Source organism: Pleurodeles waltl, chromosome 7 (assembly GCF_031143425.1).
Source record: "Pleurodeles waltl isolate 20211129_DDA chromosome 7, aPleWal1.hap1.20221129, whole genome shotgun sequence".
Taxonomy (NCBI): Eukaryota; Metazoa; Chordata; class Amphibia; order Caudata; family Salamandridae; genus Pleurodeles; species Pleurodeles waltl.
In genome coordinates, this window is record NC_090446.1 from 1,128,186,802 (window position 1) to 1,128,210,825 (window position 24,024).

The 24,024-nt window shown below is 45.2% G+C and overlaps 1 protein-coding gene across 9 annotated transcripts in view; it reads left to right on the forward strand.

The window, feature by feature from the left end:
- The window catches only part of TMEM94 (transmembrane protein 94), a 543,968-nt gene that overhangs the window by 300,827 nt on the left and 219,117 nt on the right, over positions 1-24,024 (forward strand). For all 9 annotated transcript variants that reach the window (XM_069200153.1, XM_069200150.1, XM_069200148.1 and 6 more), the window contains one exon: positions 5,209-5,448. In XM_069200153.1, coding sequence (XP_069056254.1) covers positions 5,209-5,448 — 240 coding nt within the window. The remainder of the gene's footprint in view (positions 1-5,208; positions 5,449-24,024) is intronic.

The window sequence follows — 24,024 nt, forward strand, 5'->3', positions numbered from 1 at the left end:
CCTTGCCAATAACGGAAGAGGGCAGAAGAGTTTGTTGAGGAGGAGAAAGCTATATCTAGTTACACCTTATGGTGTGTGCTGGACTTGGCTGATACATAGGGATAAACACCACTCTGATCCTCCACTGCCATTCCTGGCTCCTTATTTGTGTCTGTAAGCTAGAGGTCCAACAACATCCCCTAAACCTTCCCTTTGACGGAGAGCACTTCTGCGGTCCGCAGCCTAATAAGATGTTGGAAAATACAAAGATGGACACAGACACCACCAAAGCAGTGGGTTCTCTTCAAATATCATCAGCCAAGGGCTCCTATCAGAGGCAGGAAACAAGAGAATGGCCTTGGGTAACCTCCCAGGACCAGAAGCAGTCATCCCAACGTCAGCTACAGGTCTATCACTAACAGGGAGATGTGAAGTACTCATGGGGCACCTTTATGAGTAATAATTCAAGTTTGCGGCAGAGGCACCCCCTCCAAGTGAACTTCCACCTCCAAACATTGACTTGCTCGTTCCCTCCTCATGCATTCACACAGCACCTGTCGGGGGAGGCTCCGAGGATCTCGTCCTCCGCTCGGGGGAAATCACCACAGGCCAATGGCTAGCATGGCTGCTGCTTTGAGCTCACTTCACCCACGACCCACCTAAAACATCCCACCCCGCATTCACATACTAAGCCAAGAACACTTCACTAAACTACAGAAAGAGGTCCAGGTGCTCTTTCTGAAAGGAGACATAGAGCCAGTACCACCTCAAAAATGGGGCAAAGGCATCTACTCCCTCTGCGTCGTCATCCCTAAAAACCACCGCCCCAAAGGACTTCACCAATTGCCTAGCTTTGGTAGCTGCCGAACTCAGAAGGGGTGGGGAGGGCTGTACTTCTTCCCCCGCTTAGACAATTGGCTGCCCAAGAGTGCAAGGAAACAGGAATGCAGAGCCCACACCGAAATTGCCATGTCCCTGCTCCACAGTTTGGGGTTTACAGTTTAGGTGTATTTGTGGGCTACAGTTCCTCACACTCCAAGATATGTTTCTTCAGGTCCACTATGACAGGGTTGCCATTAGAATCAACCCCTACATTTCTCCCTAGTATGGTCTCCCCCTTTCATCTTAACCAGACATTTGAGTTTTCCAGTCTTCTTCCTACAGCTTCTCTCTGTAGGAATAAGAGAACTACCCACACTTGATGTGAAGGGTGCTTTTATGTATTACATAGCTCGGACTAATTCCTTCTTTAAAACACATCTGCTTTTGTTTCCTTATCCAGCCTCAAAAACGTCACTCCATGTTGATGGCAGGGTATACCCATGTAGAAGGTAAAGTCATTCACACTTGCTACCTTAATGCCAAAAGGAACCTGCCCACCTACCAGAGACCTTACTCCAACGGCAAACGGGGTGCCTTCCACTATGGCCTTCCTTCGAACATACCCATAGCTGGCATCTGGAATGCTGCCACATGGTCAGCTCCATACACCTTTATAAAAACTATTGTGTGTACGTTCTTGCATGGCAACAGCTAGAGTATGTCAGACTGACTTAAGGACTCTGTTTCGAACCTCTACACCATCCACTGGCTAGCCACCACTCAGATGAGTACTGCTTTACAGTTGATCTAGAGCATATGTATCTACAGCTGCACAAGCTGCAAACGGATTATGTTACCCTGGAAGCGTCTGTTCGTCCATCCACTTACACAGCAGCTAGTGTTCACTACAAATATCTTAAACAATTATTGTTATTTATACAACACATATGGCCACACTGTACCATCCTACTAAGTCCTCCATACCTGCTCTAACCCGTTGTTAAAAAAACAATCTTAACAATGGAGTCTGTGCCCATGCTCGTTCACTACCAGGAGAGTCACCAATATCTCATGACTTGAAAGACGACTTCGAAGAATAACAAGTTGCAACAGTCTAAACTCAACACTAAATAGTGGAGTATGCAGAGCAGGTGATCAACAGAACATGTTAAGTAACGTAATCTTTATTAAGGGAAAAAAAGCCTTCCGCACTAAAGCGAGTGGGTGGTTATATGGCTTACCTTCCAACAGCCAGTACTCCCTTGTGCTGCCTCAGTAATTTTACTCAATCGGTATAAACCCTGTAATCTGCCGGACTATAAAGGGTGCCATTGCAATGGGGTACACTGTCCGCCAAACTCTAAATCAGGCCCTAAGCCTCCAATGATACTTCAACCGAAATGAGAAAATAGGAGCATTAAAGAGAGCCGCGAAACTGAACTATTGGTCTGTCTCTTAAAAAAACTGCAGATGAAATTATCTATTGTCCATATATAAATATTTATGCAAGGAGACAGACATTTGTTTTGCATACATGCAAAAGAAGAGAAAATCAACATAATATAAGAAAATATTTACATTTATAGATATATTTGTAATTGAACAGAGTTACTGTATCATGACAATCCACATTCTTCAGAAGCCCAAATGTAGTGCCATGGAGGACTTACCTTAGAACCTCTGACTAGAACAGAAACCCGAGTGCACCCTTGATGTTCATAACAGTCCTTTGCCGTTATAAAAGGCAACTCACTTAGAGCTAACATGAGTATTTGTATATGAAAAATACCAACTATTTACTTAGCTGAGATCCATCTTCAGAAGTCATTGAGATGCCTTTGTTCAGCCAGTCAAGCAGGCACAGCTGCATGACGACAGCTTCCCGTACATGTATAAGTAACAATCATCTCTCATTTGTAATGTTTCATACCACTCTTATATTGATTGGAGAAATTATTTAAGATTTATGAGCCTGCCAATGTTGGGTCTTGAGTTGCTGAACATCTGGTCTTATGATAGAAGCATTACCCCTGTGTCCAACTTATACACCGTGGTAAGCATGCAAGGTAGAGCTAAAGGGAAGAGGAAGAATACTTTTGGTGAATACGTGTACCTGTATATTGCTCACCTGTTGAATAGCCCCAGGCACCTTACTGGATTCTGTAACTTTTCCGTAGTCCTCCCACACAAGTAGAAGGTGCTGGCTCCATCTGGGCACCAGGAGCCATACAAGGAGGGCGACATAAAGCATCTACTCTGGCAGACTGACTGACCTCCTTTCCCTTACTTTCTGCATCCTTCAGTGCCGATCCGCAGCTACTCTCTTCCCCTTTTGGCAATGTTTTCTTCGAACATAGAGGCTTTTCACTTTAAAAAATGCAGTACAGTGCTAATGAATTGTTGCACTTGCAATGGGCAGATGTGCAGTTCATACCCTCCTAAGGGCTGTTTGTCTTGCTTTATAATAAAGCATGACTTGAGACTTTCTTTTGGGCCTGAGCACCTGAAGGCCATAAAGGAAGCTGGGAGACTATTCAGTAGGAAACAGGACACCAGTTGTGGGAGAAGACCTGTGTGGAGTTGGCTGGCCACCTGTAAAATGTTCAGGTGGACCCCACTTTTCTCCCGGGTATCCCCCACATGAAAGCCACTATCACAGTGAAAGCCATAATGGGACCCAGGAGGCCTCTGAGTAGGGAGCAGAACACCAGTGGTATGGAGAAGAGAGGCGTTCATCCTCCAGGCCAGCAGGAGAACATGTCCAACGTCCCCCCTCCAACCCCCCCCCACACCCACACACCCACACCCCATTCCCTATGAGCTTCGCATTCCTTGACCTATCAATAGCAGACCTAAAGTATGAGCAAACAAATGGATGAAAAACACTCAACTGCAGAGCAGCACCAGTAGAAGGGGGGGGGGGGGGGGGGAACACCTAGGAGCCTTGGGAAGGTAGGGAAGAAAATTATAGCCAGACTAGCTAGAACCCTTTAACCAAATAAACTTACTAATCCTCACAAACCCGAAACCCACTATGCTGGCCGGGTAGCAGCAACAGGAAGTGTACAGGGGAAGACTGTAGTTATAAATAATGCATCCGATGCAATGGCAGCATGACCCATGGGTATGAGGAACCGACTTATAGCTGCAAGTTATTTCCCAACCAGAGGATGAGTACCTTGATTGATTCAAAGCCCACTGGCACAGGGAATGTAAAGATTTAGAAAAGAAACAAAAAATCACTCTTAGAGAAAGAAAGTGTTGGCATCCAGGGTTTGATACAGAAACACGTATGGTAGCTGAAGCCATGACTCATGAATGGTGGTGTAGCCTAATTTATGGACTGGGTATAAGTGTTTGTTTTTCAGTTTAATCAAGGGTTAAAGTAGGTAAATCCAATCTGTATTACAAAAGCAAATGTCTCAATGTAAAGACTGGGACAAAGAAAATGGATGAGGAGCACTGGTTAATTTGTCAAAGAAAATGTGCTGGTACCCAAAGTCTGCCCGAAGCCCGCAGCTGGTGCAGCTAAATCTCAACACACTTGAATACCAAGACTGCATAACTGTGTTTCCACCTCACCTCTTTAACCCACTGTTGGAAACTCAGTGCCACTTTATCACTCTTTTGCAGATCGCTGCTTTCTCCCTTTATGACCTCTCTAAAAAAAAATGTATGTCTTCATATAACCCTGTTGAGAATGACCATTTAAAGAGAGGCAAAGAAATGGTGGTCTCCTTTTTTCAACATATTTCCTTCCTTAACGAAAAATCTCAAACCGAAGTGGACTGTGGGGACTGTGTTCTTCTGCTTGTCCTGTGCCCAATTCCAATAAGGATATCAACACTTTGCATAACCTTCAGCTCATCAAAGTCACACCGGCGTGCCTCTGAGCCACCTACACAGTCTTCATCCATGCTTACTAGGCTCTGCGCCAGGGTAGAACCAGTGGTCAGACATGCAACAGCCTGTGTTGCAGCATACACCTGCCTCTGTCCCATCTCACCTGCAGTGCATGGCTGAGCCAGGGATTGTACCAGCCTCTGTCTCAGTAAAGCAGCTGCACAATATCTTTGGCCGAACATGTTGTATACACGTCCCTCAATACTTTATAATTGCAGTGATAATTAACTTGCTTCATAACTATAACGTATTTGCATACTGTAGTGTGCCAGAATGAATTCTGTATATGAGTATTTTGATGAACAGTAAATTTGTTTTATTGTAGTAAGCACCCATTTGTTTGATTCTCTTCCTGAAGCTCAATCTCCAACTGTTATAGTTGATGGTAATGTATTTGAAGACTATAGATAGGCTTTGTTTCCACATTAACTGTGTTTGTAAGGTACTCTAGTGTTCTCTACTTCCTCTTTACATCTGTATAACGATCTTATTTGTTATTTCCAGCCACATGAGCGGGATGCCCTGCTGTCTGGTCAGGTGCGGGATGTTTTGCTGTCAGGACAAGTGCTGGATGCAGTGCACATGGTCAATGAACAGGAGAAGAGTGAATGGTCAAGTGATACCCCAAAATCCACAGACACTCCTGCCGGTCGTAAAGGCAGCAGTGGACGAACTAAACATGCCTCTGGGTCTATTGTCAGCTTCAGCAAGGACACAGAGGGGGGAGAGGATCAACCCACCCAGGTGAAGTTCTCTACATTTGAATCAGTGTGGTTGAAGAGGGAGCACAGAGGATTTTGGTCCATTTGACATGATTCCTTGCGATAGGTTGTTTTTGTCTGTATTGTGTGATCTGTCGTGGATCTTCACTTTGCAAAAAATAATACTGAAGGTGGTACATTGTGATCATGCTTCCCAAACTAATGTCTTTCCTGTCACTTCACATTCGTTTTGCTCTTTCCAAGAGTACTAAGTATGGCTATGTTAGTAACACTAGCTTTCCTTCTAACCCCTGCATGTTTTTTAACCCTTCTGATTTACTTTGCCTCTCATATATGTTTTTAAGGATGTCTGTGTCCGGCTGAACAGGGGCACGTTTAGGGTACTTCAGTTCTGAAACCCCTTCTGCATATCATTCTGGCTTATTGTCAGTTTACAGATGATGTTTGACGATCTGATATTGTCACCTGTTGTTTTGTCTTTTACTTGGTGGGCTTTAAGAGACATTCCATAACTTTATAAGCTATAAATATCCATGTGGTAGCTGCATTAAAATCCTTGGAGACAGTTGTGTCCTACACCTTTGCTATAGCACACCACAATGATTTACTGAATCTGTAAGCATCTGCATGCCAGTGCATTGGTTTGTAGACTCCCTTGCATTGTTCTGTTGTCTTTCTGGTAGTTTGCTCGTTTTAGTCCTTATATTCAAAAAATTTAAGCACCACTTTGAATACGGCTCTCTTTTCTAGGGTTTTTTCTCTTTTATTACTATATTTAAAATGTTTTTTTGGCTAGATAGTAACAATCAAGACCATTAAATGAGGCTCTTTGTATCAGAGGACCTAATTATTTTTTTCTTCTCAGCCTCTTGTTGAGTGAGGCAATCCTCTCTGGTGCTGTACCAGTAACTAATTTTGATTGGGACTTTTCCCGAAACAGAAGTGGGTAAGTCAGTCATCTATCAAGATTGCATTGCAATTTTGAAAGGTGCGTCTTGTCATTTTTAGGCCATATTTGAAAGCATCCTATGTTTATGTAGTTGCCCACTTGACTCAAGATGTGCTATGTTTTTTTAAAACTTAGTTTTAACTGAAAACATACAGCTGTGTTGTATGGTAGCACATAGAGAAGGAGGCAGACAAACACGGTCAATCCATTATACAATAGAAAACATCACATCAGTTTCATGTCCATGTCCACTCTTCCCTAAACCACCCCACGGGTAGAGACTTCAATATTCTCCCCTCACCCCTTCGACTGGTTGAGAGGACATTTCTGAATCCCCGTATTCTGTATCCCCGCATTTACCCCCACAAGTACCCCCGGATTACCATCCTCACTATCCGAGCATGTTAGGGTCGAGACCGGATCCGTGAATACTGCACATATCTCTTGCCAATCAGCTATGTCATCGGGCCTTGTTGTCATTACGATTTTTTTCATATGCATTTCTTCTGCTACCACCCATTCCATAGTATCCGCTCTCCATCAGCTATAGTCCAGGCCCTTACAGCCCATCCACGTTATGACAACCCTGCATTTTGCTAACACCAAAGAGAGATGCAAAAACTTATGTTCCATTTTCCTACACCTGGGACAGGGTATATTACCAAGGAGACAGTTTTGGGGCATCTGATCAAACTTCAAACCCTCCACCCTTTGTTTTTCTGTAGTCACTTGTTCCCAGAAGTCCCGTACTGATCCGCAGTGCCAAGCTAGATGCATAAAGTCTGCCTCCCTACCACTGCACCTTGGGCAAGCGTCGGATTGAGCAACAGAAATCCTCCATAAGAAATTATAATGGACTAATTTGAAGCGGGCATTACAGGAGACTCTTTGTGTGAGAGCATTTACTCATGCCCAGTCACTCGCTAACAGCGGGGCAGTGAAGTCTTGGTTACATGCCGCTCGGGTTGGCAGCGCATGGCCTTCGGGAATACCTCTGTGGGATTATAGTTCGTGAGTTCTGTAGTGTGTATAGACACCTGGGAAGAAGGACCATCTTAGCGATCGCTAGCGGTCCCATTAGTGAAAGTGACAATGTGTTCCAAATTTGACAGATCTTTTTAGCCCGTCAATTATTTGTCAGGTTTAGCGCAAGCTGCAATTTGTTGGTATGTGCAATTCTATTTCCCAAGTAACTAAAGTCTAAGGTCTCCCAATGAAGTCCTACTTCCGGCAGCAAGCCAGAAGGAATGGAGGCCAAACCCGCAAGCGGGAACACCAGTGACTTAGATTTATTCAAATGTAGTCCCGAAATGGCACCAAACTCTTCCAGGAAGTGCAAGAGAGCCAGGACCGCATCCCTAGGGGAGGACAAATAGAATAAAGCATTGTCCGCATACAAGGAAACTACATGACAAGTAGCCCCTCAGTATCCCTCAGGGTTGCAGCTCACACCTTGAAGTGAGTGCTATGGGTTCTATCGCAACTGCGAATAGCAACGGAGAAAGCAGGCAGCCTTGTCGCATACCCCTGCCCAATGAACACGCACCAGAGAGATGTCCCTCAACTTGTACACAGGCATGCAGGTCCTGATACAATAAGCGCACCCACCCACAAAAATAAGGGCCAGATCCTATGACATGCAAAACCTCCAGCAGATAGCCTCAGTCTAGCGTGTCAAATGCCTACTCCGAATCAATGGCCACCACGGCCAATTCATCCAGTCGGTGTTGGACCTCATGCATCACATGTGTTAGTCTGCGCAAATTCAAACTAGTACTGTGGCCTTGAATAAAGCCACATTGGTCTTCATGTACCAGTGTGGGTATATGTCTTGCAAAGTATTTTGGTATCTGTATTAATCATTGTGAGGCACCTATAAGCTGATGGGTTAGTGGTATTTCCACCTGAATTAAGTAACATGCGTATTTCCCTATCCCACGCAGACTGGGGCATCCTGCCCAGCCTGAACGCCTCCTGCAGAACCTCCAGTAGTCACGGAGCCAGGAGTTCAGCATAGGCTTGGTAATATTCAGGTGGGAAACCATCACCCCCTAGAACCTTAGAAAGCAGCAGTGCCTGCAGTGACTGCCGAATCTCTTCCAGAGTCAGTGGGCATTCTAATTGTTCAGCCACTACTGGAGACAGACTTCGCAGTCCTGCAGCCGCCAAGTAAGGGGCATATCCAAGCCTGTTGATAGTTGGATCCGCCGTATTAGACCTTTTGCAGATGCTGTTGTAACATATACATTATGCCCAACCTAGATGTGACCCTGTCGCCATCTGGATTAACCAGGGAATTAATGGTGTATACTTATCTAGTCGGTCCAAGAAGTCACCCAACCTTCTACGGCTTTGGATCTCCCACTCCTGAGAGTCCGGGGAATCCATTTAAGTGCTCTTCAACGCTGCAAGGGCAGCCTCCTCCTTCTGAATATGAGTGCAGCTGTTGTCCTACGCCGCATTGTAGGCTCATACATGCATCCTTCATAACTGCCTTTAAAGCTTCCCATTCTATTGATCTAGTAGAGGCAGACGCCCAATTACCTTCCATGTATTCCCAAGTTATTTGCCCAGGGTTTCCTGCCCCAGCATATAATCCAGAATGTCTGAAGGCGTCCCCAGGTCTTCCTATAGCATGGCTCCATCCTCCCCAATTTGCACTTGTTGCATTCCAAGAGGACTAAGATCCACATTCTTTGTACCCAAGCGGGGAGACCCCCCTGCAGTACACATGCCCCAAGACTTCTTTGTGGAGCCAGCCGGGCCACTTGCAGTAGAAATGTCTCTGACCTCCAGCCATTCCCATACTTCCTCCGGTTTATCAAAAAAATGAGCCTTATCATGAAGGATGACTTTCAGCCGTGCCGGATACATGAGCATATAACGTAAATGCAGTGCTCTGAGCTTTTGTTTGACAACGAGAAAGGTCTTGCGGCATTCTTGTACCTGCTTCGTGTAATCAGGATAAATGGCGACCTTGCAGTTTTCGTATTGTGGAATATCATGCTCCCATGCTGCACGCAGGAGGCAGTCCCTGTCCCAGTAGTTCAATATTTTCACAATGATCGCCCTAGGGGGGTGTCCCGGGGCAGAGTCATCAGCGCTCTGTGTGCCCTTTCGATTGCAAGCAGCCAGACCGCACCCAATTTACGACAAATTACCCCACAGAGGATCCTTCCGCTCTTCCCGGGAAGCCCAACAGCCGAACATAATTGCAACAAGAGCGGCCCTCTACATCCTTTACCTGCCTCTCCAGCTCTGCTGCTGCTGTCTTCATCTCCACCATCTGGCGCTTCAGTGTGGAGACCTCGCCTTGCAAGTTTTTGATGTTTCTCTCCTCTGTTGTGACATTCTCTGCCACCCTTCGAAGAGCAGTGCGCAGAAGATTAACATCAATGCGTTGTACAAAGGCGGTGCGGGTGCCGTGTATCGCAGCTAATATCTCCACCCTGGTGGGTTCCACTCCCACCTCATGTTGGTCATCCCCCTCCGGGGGCCTAACCTGCCTCGTTAGTCTCTGTGAGGGCTGGTGCGGCATTGTATATTGTGTGATAGTGTTCGAGGCGTGTGAGTGCGGCAACTTATCCTTCCCCATACTGCACTCCGAGGCGCAATAGTTTCCCTGAAGTGTCAACCAAGTACGCCAAATGATCGTAGCTCCACTGGCAGGGCTGGGTTATACTGTCCACGATGGGTGGCACTGATAGAAAGGAGATGAGGACCTTAGCGACAGCGCACAGACACCCTAGCACTCAGTTCAGTGGCTCTCCGTCACCAGACTGCTGTTCCGATACAGCTGGAACTAGCACCACTCCACTAGCAGAGCCCATGCAGCCGAGGGCACTGCACACACGCCTCTGCTGCTCTCACCGCACAGTCTATGTGAGAAGGTGCAGGCACTGTGCATGTGGCCCCCCCGCGACAGCAGCCCCCACAGGCAACAGGACTAGCAGGCGGTCAGCTCAGCAGCAGCTTCATGGGTGAGCAGTATGAGTCTGCAAATGCCGGAGGAGACAGTGCTCAGTCAGCCACCTGGTAGGGCCTCCTTGGGTCCAATCTGATCAGCTCTGTGGTGCAGCTTCCGCCCTCCGAGTCTCATCAGCCCAGCGCCGGCCCGGGCCTCCCGCCACGGGGGTCACTCCAGGCTGCAGGCTCCGCAATGGGTCCTCACGGCTTCCAGGGACCTGGAAGCCGTTTTCAGTCCATGGGCAAAGCGCCCTACAATATGCCCCTTTTAGGATAGGTGCGACAGGATTCTCACAGGATTACTGCAGGATTATTATATATTTTACTACCCGGCTGGCGGGAGCTCACGTCCTGGTGGCCATGTTGTCAGGCCACGCCCCAGATGTGCTATTTTTAATTGTATTTGTAACTTCACTGGAACTCTGAGAATGATTTTCATTCACTTCCTGTGCCTATGCCAGGCAAACTGAATAAACTCTGAACATCTCCATCGTGTTTCTCTATATACTGATAGGGAGTCACATTATGGCCTTTACATTTCTGTAGTCCGGTGTTAGCCACATCAGTCTTCTAGAGCTAAAGTTTGTTTTTATTATGAATCTTTTCCTTTTGTCAGACCATTAATAGAAAGAGGTACAGCTTTCTTTCAATTAAAGAAATATGGCATTAGTAATGTGAACACTTAACTCATAATTGTTGGGCACTAACATTTTTATGATGTATTTTGGCCTTTCATCTGTTTAAACCTTTTGCATTTAGTGCTACTAAACTGATGACAAGCCCCTAGTTCAGTTTTTGATATAAGCATTTTCTTGCAACTGACTTTTTTTGTTGCAAAGATTAATTACAGTTTAGTTCTGGATTACTAGTAAAGTATATTGAACAAAAAACAGAAATTGTGGTAAGAATTGGTACACATCCTGAAGGGAGATGAAAGGCTTGACAAAAATGCTGAAAGACAGCCCAATCAGAGACTGTTTGCAATGAAAGGATGAGGAAGAGGGAAGACCCTTGATAATGCCTAAAACTTTATTGAAAAGACAGGAGGGAAAGTAAGCACTACTGTAATAATCAAAATATTTAGAGAATAATATGTTGGAATAAGCAGGCTCTACAAATGGACAGACCAAGTAGTTTTAGAAGGCCACAGGATAGGGCAGTTGGTCCTTCAGGGTCCACTGTAGCAGGACCTCTTGCTGGTCCTATTGGTCCAAATTTGTTTTGAAAATATTTTTAGTGTCAGTCAAAATAACTTTATTCAGCATGTTGCCATAAAAGTACACATGCATACATATAAATCATAAAATACAATACTTATTACATAATTAAAAAAGCAAGACTCTTCAATCTGCAGGTCTATGGAATCTAAACGTACCACTTAAGCCTACTAAATATAAAAAATAAATACTTCTAAAATCGTATACAACAATAAAACAGTATTTGGATTCTATTAATAAATAATCACATTGCTAATTCATATCGATTCCTAATGGTAATAGCGGATTTGATAAAACTGAAAATAGAGCTGCATATTTGTTTGGACGAGAGGCTTTGAATGCCAATCAATCCTTCTTTACAAGAGAAAGTGTGCAAATTACACAAAATAGGTAATAAAAAGGTTTCCCTAGGAGCTGAATAGAGTGTACAAAATAAAATAAAGTGACAAGTACTTTGTTTCGAGAAATTGTCACAAGGGCATGGCAGTAATGTTTTTTCCCACACACATTTTGTTGGAAACGCCACTCTAAAATGTATCATATTGAGTCTAAAAAGTACAAGTAAAGAGTATAGGGAGGGGATCGGAAACCAAACAAAATAAGGTTCTATCGAATTTGATGATGGAATTTGTACATATGAATCAAAAGAACTAAATTTCTCTGCCACTTTGGTATCTAAGATTCGTAGCGTACTCTTTATATCGAGATTTAACAATTTCCTTCGCATTGGCGGGCAAGAGCTCTGGTTTAAAATACATAGACTCCAAGCCCAAGTTTCGAAAGCAGTTATGAACAAAATGTAACCATGGAATTTTGTTATGGTTTGCTAATGAAATACAATCTTTTACACAATCATGTGTTAAAGTAGTCACCGGATTTAACCATACTTTTATCCATAACAGAAGGGGGGCAATATCTATCAAATCTGTAATGTAGCCGATTCCCAGCTCCTCATGGCATATAATATTCGCTACATTCTTGGGTACCATAAGTAGCCGGTGAAGAAATTTATTCTCTGCCCGTTGTAATATACTTGAACTGGTATTTCCCCAGAGGCCACCCCCATAAATCGCCGCCGAGACACATTTGGATTTATAAAGCATGACGATCTGAGGAACCGGTCTATGCCCCAATCTACGGGCAAAGCGAAAGATTGCTTCAGCATTTCTTTCCATTTGTTGAAGCTTAAAATTCAAATGGAATTTCCATGACAGAGAGGAACTTAGGTAGAAACCTAAGTAGCAAAAGTCTTTTACCTTTATTAAGGTGTCTTCCCCCCCCCCCATTGTAAAACTTTTAGTGCGTGTGTTTTTAGGACCGCAAATCATAACATGTGACTTTTTAAAATTAACTTTCAAATCAAGGTCTTGTGTGTGCGTTAAAAAAAGGTCCAAGAGGGTCTGTAGGCCATTGGCCGTGCGGGCAATTAAAATGGCGTCATCAGCATACAATAAAATCGGCAATTGTCTAAAACCCATCCTTGGAAAATCCTTACCATTTTGAGCTAAGTAGCTATACAAGCCATTTATGTACAACAGAAATAAGAAAGGTGGCAAAGTGCAGCCCTGTCTAACACCCCGATTAGATGCAAGAGGATGGGATCTTTCGCCATTTTGTCCAAACTGAATTGTAATAGTAAGGTCAGAATATAAACGTTTGATCAGATCCAACAAATCTTGCTCAACCCCCATTATGTCCATTATTTCCCACAGTTTTACTCTATTCACCATATCAAATGCACTGGACAGGTCTATGAAGGCTAGGTGGATAGATTCCCTTTTTGCAATAACATATTTGCTAAGGATAAGGTGTAAGTTTAGGGCCTGATCCTCTGTGCCTAATCCAGGCCTAAACCCATATTGAATTGGCGGTAGAATGTTTGTCCTTGCCACCCACTCCTCAAGCCGATTCAAAATAACACTCCCCAGAATCTTTGCCGTGGAGTCAATGAGAGAAATGGGTCTACAGCAAAAAGGGTCATGCCTATTGCCCTTTTTGAATATCGGGACAATTATTGCCGTTAGCCATGAGGAAGGGATAGAACTTTGAATAGCGCTGTTCAGAACGTCCTTGATTAACGGAACCCACAAGTCGGGTAAAGATTTGAATAAATCCGCTGGAACCCCATCGGGGCCAGGAGCTTTCCTTAATTTCATTTGAGTTATTGCTGTAGTGATCTCATGTGTCTCAAGTAAAATTCCACTCTTAATTGGAATGGAAGTAGCCGGACATGAGAGGTCACATATCTCCGCACCATGATTAGTGTTATTTGTGGACTGAAATACGGATGAAATTTCTGCCCAGACCCCCTCTGGTATCAGACAGTCTTCCTCCCTATTTACCTGTCCTGAAAAATATGGATGATTAACCACCTTCCAAAATTGAGAGGGATCCCTCAATATTTTTAGTGAACAGCTGCTCAGTGCTCAGCAAATACATTTGGTGAATCAGTTGCATAATAGGCATCGCAAGGAGACAAGTTATAATACAACCACAGTAATTACCAATAGCATGTAAAGAGTCATCAGTATTCACTCTTTTTAGCACCACATCTGTGACAAAGGTGAGTTAGCATCTCCTGCCCAACCCCCTGAGAGTTGTGTAACATATTTTCAGAGTCTTCAACCTCTGTAGTTAGACCAATTATCCCAGACCGTCTCCCATTTCCTAGGACAGCCCCAACTCTGATACACCACATGTTCCGCATATTCTCACCAATCCAGTTCAGCTTCCCATTCTTTGCTGCCTGTAGGGGTCTATCTGCCCCCTCAAGCCTGTGCTGTGTTGCGCTTAGTAACCCCTGCAGCAAACGTTAGCCATAGTTTCTTATATTTAGGCCACATGTGCTTGCCAGTAACCTCGGCCATAATTTGGACCACCCCCCTCCAGTAGCAATGGATTACTGGGCAGTGTCACAGTATGTGGAAGAAAGTACCCAGCAAGCCACAACCCCTGGTGCACAGATCAGAGTCGCACCTTCCCAGTCGGTGTGTAAGCGATTTGCAATAATAAGACCTGTGGTGTATCCTTACCTGGACTCGAAGAAAGGTTGAATGAATGACCACCTCCCTAGGGCTCTGTGCTGCCTCCACCCAGTCCCCATCCTGAATAAGGACGAGGTCTCCCTCCCAAGCCTCCCAGTAACTCATCAATTTCTTGTATGTCAGAGAGACAGCTTTGTCTGGCATGGGATCTCATAGGAGGAGATCCTCCAATGGTACTGCCTCAGGTAATTGTTCTCCCTCAGTGATATGGTGCCTCAATGCATGCCCCAATTGGAGATGTCTAAAGCACTCTGTCTCCTTCATCTCATATTCTGGCTTCAAAACCTCAAACTTCACTAGTGCTTGATCCCTCTAGACATCTCCCAGGTGTTCAATACAGAGCAGTTCCCATTGAGAACATTTTTCTAAGCCTCCAGCCTTCCGTAGGAGATCGTTGTTCCATAGTGGGGTACTGTTTGTCAGCATGTCCTCCCATCCCAGTAATCTAGTGGCTCTCCTCTATGCCCTTACCATTGCCTGTGGTTGAGTCCCGTGCTCACTCGCCTTTCCTGTATGGCAATGGTGGATAACCCTGACTTCCCGTGGCCTCCAGATCGACACCATAGACTGGTTCAGCACGATCCACGAATACCCAGTCATTCACTATTATCAACTGTGCCGCCCAGTAGTATTTGTCCACCTCGGGGACTGCCAGTCCCCCTTCATATACACCTCTTTGGAGTTTACAGAGTGCTACTCTTGAACTGCCCCCATACCAAAGGAGTTGGTACAGCTCGCAATCCACCTTCCTGGAGAAGTCAGAGGGTATTTTCTGGGGTGTCTTCTGTAGAAAATAAAGTAGGCGGGGAGGGTCATCGTTTAGAAAGGGGACAGCCCTGTCAATCAGGGACACCAGGAGTGTCCACCAGTGGGAAACATCACTCCGGAAGCGATCCAAATGGAGGAGCACAAGTCCAAAGTTATGTTTCCTAACTGCGGCCTTCCGGAAGCTAGGTTCAATTGCATGTTTAATTCTACTTGATGAAAATTTCTTTGAAAATATGCAGGATCCCATAACACATTTTAAATAGGTAGCATTTTCATTTCTGAAAACATGCCTTTAGAAGACAACGCATTTTAACGTATTTCCTTTTTTTTAAATAATTGGAGTTAAATTCAGTCACTATAAAGTACTTTTGGCTTCACGCACTAAGTTAAATCTCCCCAGGAACTTAATTGCAGCAAAGAATGGTGCACCTAAGCATTAGCCTAGAAGTGGGAAGTTTGGAACATGCACTCCACAAATTCAAAAAACTGCTGTGTCCCAGAATTCATATTTGGGTCAGTTAGGTAGTGGATTTTTTATTCAGTGAGAAAGGATTCGCAAACACAGACTTCCTATTTGTGGGCTTATTTTTCGTCTAGAAAAACAGTTTCACTTTAAATGTTTCCATGTTTTCAAACCATTCTGTCAATCCTCAATCACTGTTCCCCAACAGAAAGTTCTGGGCATACCCAACATGTCAGTAACCTCATACCGTCTATTGATAAGACTAAAGCTTTTTGTTTCAGTTAACATTAGGTTTGCATTCTTTTTTAAACATTTTTATATTTGGTTTAACACAGTGGGTAATACAAATCAACTTCCCCATGCACAAATTAAGGACAGTGCCCCACTCCCCTCCCCCTGTAGCAGAATTGAACAGACCATAGACAATACCAGTATTGGTGTCCATTTTCCCCCTAACCCCCGTTACCGCTTCCCAGGCAGCAGATTTCACCCTGAGCCTTGATAGTTTCCATGTCCCCTTGGGTAATGTTGCCCTCGGCCATCATAGGATGGTCTAGCAGGTGGGCCATCATGCTTGTCCAGTCTCTGAGGTTTTCCTCCACTGACTCATCTGTTTGCAAATTTTTTTGTTGCAGTTCTTCTGTCAGGGTCCATTCCAGTATATCTGTGACCCATTTGTGCACTGTTGGCCTTCTATTGTATATCTAGCATATCGCTATGCAGCATTTTGAAAGTAGGAGCCCCAATTTTGCAAATCTATACTGCATGTTTCCCTGTCAAGGTTTAGGTATCTCGCCCAGGAGGCAGTGGAGGACCGTCAACAGGAGGCGTACTCTTGTAACCATTATGAGTCTCCCCACCATGTCCTCCCAGTATCTCTGCAGTATTCTACAGGTCCATGTCATATGCAAGAAAGGGGCACCTTGCTCCCTAAATCTGGACATGTTAAGGGGATAGTTTGTGTACCTTGTCGGGTATCAAGTAAGTTGAGTGGAGGTAGAGAAAGTGTGTGAGCTTAAATCTGGCTTTGTTGGCCACCTCTTGCAACTATGTGCACACCTGTGTCCAGTCAGCATGTGTTAGGGGACTCTGCAAGTCCCTATCCCAGGCTTGTTGTGCACTAAATTCCACTAGAAGCTGATCCACCATTAGCATTTGGTAGATATGAGACCCTAATCTACACTCCTGTCCCCCTCTCCAGGAGCACTACTAACGTGTGATACCTGATGCACGCCTGGGAAACACAACCAAATCTCTCTGGCTGTGCAGACTGAATTGGTGATTTGCATGAATTGGCCTGTGGTAACCCCAAAGCTTTTTCTGGCCTCCTCGAAAATCAGGAACATTTCCAATAGATATAGGTATCCCACAAGCAGGCACTGCACCTTGTGTCATGACCACTTGTATTTGGCGGAATTAATAAAGCCAGTGTAGTGGTAGGGACCTGTTAAATGGTGGGCATGCTTCCAACTCCAGCAAGCCTATCAGTCAGTCTTTCAGTGTAGGCTTGATAAAATTCAAATGGGTAACCATCCCTTCACAGTGGTCAGCCCTTTAATGGCAGCCAGCACTTCCTCCTATGTGATTTCCATCTCTAGCCCTGCACTGTTCTCCTGCAAGAGTGTTGATATGAGTAGGTATGTCAGATATTCCAAAATTGACATTTGATCATTGTTGATCGGTCTCTTATAGAGTCATGCCAGGCAGCCCGTAGGGGCAGTATTTATACCACTCTTGGTCACAACTCTTGTTCTGTCAGGTCTATTTAGGGATAGGATCGGGCGGGGGTTGAGTGGGGGCTTCTCTTTTTAAAATCCGGGCAAGTAAACTTCCAGACTTGTCTCGCTCAGCATGGAGTTTCTGCCGATACTCACAGAGTGTATGCTTGCCTAGCATGTCCCAGGAAGTCCCTATTTCACTGTCTAGTGTCAAGAGGGGCTCCGGTGATGGCCAATCCTCCATGTCCTGGGCCTGCATTTTCGCTTGCTGTACTTCCTTTTGCGCCAGTTCTTGTGTAATCTTTTGTCTGATGCCATACATCTTAGATAAACAGTTCCCCTTCACTACTGTCTTCAGTGCCTTCCACTCAATTGCCCTGGTTCCTGAAGGTTTCCGGTTGTTCTCCAGATGTCCCCAAAGTTGTTTGCATATCTGAACAGTCCAAAAAACTAGCTGCCTTCCGTACCACTGCGTGAAAGGAAGCAGCCTCCTCAGTATATTCTCCCGGGGACGAAAGATCCCACTCAGGGGAAGTGTCCAGCCCACTGGCCGACTCCAGACCACGCAGCCCATCACCCGAGTCCTCTAGCTCTCCTTCCTCCAGGGCTCGTTGGTACTCCTGCTCCTCTAATACACGGAGAGCACGTCTCCTCGAATGAAGCCGTTGTTCAATACGCGGAGTCGACAATGCCTCCGCCGAAGTCGAAGATCGGCGCCGATCTTCAGAAGCCACCGACGCCGCGTCCGGCGCCACAGGTAACTTCGGCGCCGACGAAAGAGCAGTCGAAGCAGATGGACCCACCGGAGTCACAGGCCGAAATCCCGACGTCGACGGGATGGAAATCCCCGGGGCCAATCTGGCTTGAATCCAGACTTTCTCTGCGACATTATTACCACAGCGAAAGACTACGCCACAAAAGTAACAGTTGCTCCCTCGAAGATAACCGTTTCGAATGCACGGAAAAAAGGGAACTGACGTTGGCACGTCGTCGAGGACCTCTTATTGCCTGTATGACATCAGACGGCGTCGCGTGGGCTAGAGTGACGTCCTCGTCGACGTGCAGAGACTAGTAAGAAGATTTCCGTCGAATGCTGGCGCCATGGGAGTATTCATTAGGTGAGGAATCCACAGGTAGCTAATGTATCCACCAGAAAAGTCGTTACCGAAGGTAAGTAACTCGTTCATCTATGCACCTTAGCCGTTTCATGACCTCAGAGAGTGACATTCCAGGTAGCAAGGTGAAGCACTCCATTATCTGCACTACTCATGATTCTGTCTTGGGCTTTGTGCTGTCCAGCTGAGTCTACTGTAGCAACTGGTCAAAGAGCCAGATCGCCTTGGGTAAAGTATTCAAGCCTTCACCCATCGTGCATAAACCTCCCAACCACCCATCTCACCCCTTGGGTAAACACCCTCAGAACTTAACAACTGGTTCTTTCCCATTCTACCCCCTAATGTTGAGGTGTGTAACAACTAAATGATCCCAGTGAGTGCAGTAAAACTAAAACTGCACTCCTAACATGCAACTCACTCAAGCTGGGCTTTGCCTTGTGTCCTCCATTTCCAGCAAGCTAGTGCATTGGCTGGTCGCAGAGGCCAGAAATGCCCTACCACGCATCCATATAAGCTACCTCTGGTCCTTATGGACACCACAATGTTGCACTTACTCAAATGCTTTTCAGTGTGTTGCATTTGTAAGGCACCCTGCTCATTTCTGATGTGCTCCCCCCGACTGGTGTAGTCCTGTGTACCTAGAACCACTCGGCTCTCTTGAATTGACAGCAGTGCCAGTGGAAGTCTATATTTTAAAGGAACCCTACAAAATATCTTACCTCTCATGGGATCCTCACATCACCTGTCCCAGCACGAGCCACTAAGTTTAAAAAATAAATAAATAAAAAAATGCTTGTTTATCCAAACTAGTGCCCCCTTCTTTCAGTTAATCAGCGTTTTCACGGTCTCTCTTCAGTGCAACCACTATCAGCAGCTTCGTTCTCTCTCTCTGGGTCTTCAAGAGTCTCCGCTATTGCCAGAGTACCATCCTCTTGCATCTTTACTCGCGAGCGAGGTGGGCTGTTCCATCACCATACCCCATTGTCATCTTTCCTCCAACATGATAGTTCTGTTATTTTTCTTGGAGCCACGCTCCCAGCAGTGTAGTGGATGACTGTCGCCCCTCGTGAGGGGTTTTTGAGTCAGTCCCATACCTCCTTGGGCTGGTAAGGAAGTGAGCACGGCTGTTGTGTACAGCACACAGATTCACAGTGAACGGCAGCATGTAACAGTTATTCAAATGTCTCAGCTTCTGCTTTTCCTCCAGGAAGGATGTTTGCTCAAGTTGAACTTTTTTAGTGTAGAATGGGAAAATATAGATTCTCAGACTCTCCAATCGAATCTCTTCTTGGGCCCTGCCCAATTTCACAATACTGGTGCTGTCCCTGTAATTGAGGATTCGTGCAATTATTGCTCTGGGCAGGCTTCCTCGGGCCAGGGCCCAGTGGGCTCTCTCAGTGGCAAACAGCGGCAGGAGTTTGTCAGAACCTAGCAGGTTCTTAAGCCAACCTTCCAGAAACAGCTTCGGTGTTGCTCCGGCCTTCCAAAAATCCCACAAAATGAAGGTTACAGCTCTGCAACAGTTCCTCCACATCCTCCAGGCGTTGTTCTGTCTCCAAGGGTGTGGACCGTTGTTTGTAGGTGCTCAAGCTCCGCGGTTAGGGCAGTCACATTTTGTTGTGTTTCCAGCGTTTGCTCATCATCTTGTGGAGATCCACACATAGTAAATTGACATAAGTGCATACAGCATCCATTTTCAGCTCTAGGCTCTGTTTCAGCTGGAAAATGGCCTTTAGTATCTGGGCATTTGATGTTTCATCTTTAGTTATGGGCTGGGCCTAATACCCCCCCTCTGCATGTTCCGTGCTATACCTGCTAGCTATTTTTGTTTGCTATCCTGTGCCAGAGGATCTGTCTTGACCCATCTCTTCTAGGGAGAATTAGAAGTGGGGGGGAGCTCCCCCACACCTTCCAATCCTGTGCCATAGCAGGGATCTCTGTCTCGACAATGTTCCCCCCTCAACAGCCACCAGGCCTTCTTCTTTATGCCAGATGGTCTTGTAGAGTGTTGTCAGTCACTGATGGCTCCAGTGCAGGAGGAGAAAGGAGGCCCAGTCAGGCTCTTCTTCGTCTCCTCGCCCCATGTTTTGGTGCATTCAACTAATTGGGCCTGCCCAGCTAGATCTGGATCCCCTGTGCACAGCACGTACAATGCACCCACTCATCCAGATGCAGCAGAGGCAGCCCTGCCAAGTATCACGCATCGGGCATTATTAGAACACATTTTAGTGGAAGGGTCCCACACTAAAATACATTTTTGTGCATTTTTAGCTCCTCCGAGGATTGCTCAAGGCACTTTCATTTCAGCCTGGGTATAGGAAGCTGGCTCTTTATGTAGTGGACCAAAGTGTGGTACACTGTGCAAAGAGTCGAATCAATCCCCAGAGGTATTACAGAGGCACAAATGACATCCCAAATGGGTAGTGTGGTCGATCAGTTAGGCATATTAGAGGTTAGCTCTAAGCATGTAAGGCACATACTCACGCAGTACGTTAGACAAACACTCAATAAAGAAATCCGTCCCCAATTTAGAAAAATGATACTTATTAAACTTTGATACCAAGATTGCTGAAGTCAGAGGAGTACTTATCAAGCTAAGAATTTTTAGAGTTTTTAAAAGTAGACATTGCATTTTTTAGAAAGCTACAATGCAATCCACTGGAAGAAAACAAAGACGGCCAATCTCCTGGACTTAAGGTGGTTTTGGGGCAATGTCCAAGACCACACCATCAGGTCACCTTGGAGAGCTCGGGTGTGTCTAGGTTCAGACGTGTGTCACAGCGCTGGGTGTCCCATTCAAGTCTTTCGGTCTGGTCACTAAGTCGCTGCAGGGATGGACTGGAAGGACAGTCCAGAGGGACCCAAAGGGGGCCTCGGGCATGTGGGGACACCATCCGTCCACTCCTCCCCGGGCTGTAAGGCGCAAATGCAAGGGTGTCCCCTGGCACTGGGTCCAGTACTGAGGTTCCTCGTGGTTGCAGGGGGCCCGCAGAAACACTCTGGAGGAGTTGGCATCTTCCTCTGAGAAAGGCCAGATCTGATCCTGCAGGATTGCAGTAAAAGCAGGTGCATTTTTCTTCTTTGGACCCAGGTGGGCCCATGAGGACTGGGGAGTAGGGTATCCCTACACTAACACATTATTTTAATTTTTGTTTTTTTAAATGTAGGGTAGGGGGTAAGTCCCGAAATCCTGTAATGGTTGCCAGCAGCATTTTTCTTCATGGTACTAGCAGCCAATCAGAGTGCTCATTCCTGCAGGAGCAAAATGGCCTAAGGGTAAAAAAGCCAATCAGAAGGCTCTACTTTTTTTCCAGGGACTCTCCTGAAAGACCCTCGAGCCCAACCCTTCCGGAATGCTAACATTTATGGAGCTTAATATCTAAAACTCATGATCGGATTTACTCTAAGTCACAAAAAGTACACTTTCTGAACCAAGATCTAGCTTCCTGTCAAATTTAGTATAATTATGGTCATTGTTTTTTTTTTTTAACAGTAGTGCTATACAAAAAAAGTCAATAGAAAACGCAAGGGGGTTTAGTCAAACCACCACAGTTATTAGCAAACCAAAAAGCGCTCGGTCTGTGGAAGACCAGACCTAACTAGAACTACCTAGACCTAACTAGAACTACCCAGTTGTGACCGTCACAGGGTAATATTACTGTGTGTGTGTGTGTGTGTGTGTGTGTGTGTATATGTATGTATATGTATATGTATGAATGTATGTGTGTATGTATATATATATATATAATCTATATAAAATGTTATTTTTATATAAATTCACTGAAAAAAACAAAGGTTAAAGCAAGGTTAAGTGGATTTGTCAATGGCAGCATTAATGTTTTAAACTAAAAGAACTACAGAAATTCACCAGTTAGCAGTGCTAGCTATAACTTGCACCCCCATGGCTGCTTATGACCTCACATGTTGCATCACTCATGATATGTTCTGTGACATCACAGCTGACCTCATTGAGATCTATCAAACCAGTGTTAGGTTTTTGTTATATATATGGATCGTGATAGTGTGGGCGTATTTCTGTTGGCGTGACGGTGGAGGTTTGGTCATCGCCAGTTTCTCGCTGGCCTTTGGTGTGGCGGACTTTTGTGGATGTCTGTATTTTGGCGTTTGCCTGTTGTGGGTCAGAATGACCGTGGCAGTTTGCCGCAGCGGTATGTTGGCGGTCTTCTGACAGCGGTAAGCGGCTTTTACCGCCAAGGTTGGAATGACCCCCTATATGTATATTTCTATTTATTTATAGTTTCTTTGGAAAATATGTATTGCTACTATGTCAGAACAATAAAATACACACACTCTTTAAACCTGTCTGACTAAGTATTTTTTACCCATGATTCTAATTATGTATTGTATGTGTGTGTATTCGTGTGTGTTTGTGTGTGTGTGTGTATATATATATATATATATATATATGTGTGTGTGTGTGTGTATATATGTTGTTTCTGTGCTTGGCATGTTCGTGGATCATTGCATGGCTCCTGGGTGGGTTGTTATACTAGATATCTATGAATTCCTGCTCTCATCTTATCACATTTATCTACTCATCACTCTTATGTCATGTCTCTATCAAACTATTCTCCATCCTCACTCTGACTCATCCCAAATCCCTTCTACCACTTTCATCTCCTAAATATCTCTGCCTAACTCTTCCCTCCACTTCCACATCTAACTCACCAAACCTCACTTTACCTCTGTGACCTCCCACACAACCCTACTAAATTCTCCTGCATTCATCTCACCCTGCTACTATGCTCTCCCTAACCCTTCCACATACTCTTCCCCCTCCGCCCCCTTTTACTCATCCCAAGCCTTTGGGTTAAGTAAATGAAGGATTTACTCCCAATTAACACTTCTGGATTTCTTTCCTCCTCCACCCCTCCATTACTCCAGTCAATCTAACTAACAAACTCTCATATCCGCGGCTGAAATTAACTCCATAATAATACTAAAACTGTACCCATTATTTAACGATACTAATCCATCACTAATTCTTGTTGGGTTCCAGAGTAGCGTGGTACTCATCGAAAAGCACTTCAATGCCTCGTCAGGGGTAGTAAGCGCTATATAAATACAATTACAATATAATACAATACAATACCGAAGGCGGTGGGTTCTTTGAAGCTCCTGCCTTGGAATGCAGGTCATCCTGTGGGGAGGGGTGGGTAACACCCCAGCTCGGACAGGCTTTTGTTTCTAATCTCTCGAGAGCAGAGGCTGTCACTCTGGGAGGTCAAATTCTCGTCTGTTGCTGGCAGACTGACCAGAACTGGTCAGTGAGCTCACCAGTAGTTGGTGGGTTTTTTAGGGGGCACCTCCAAGGTGCCCTCTGGTGCATTTATTCAT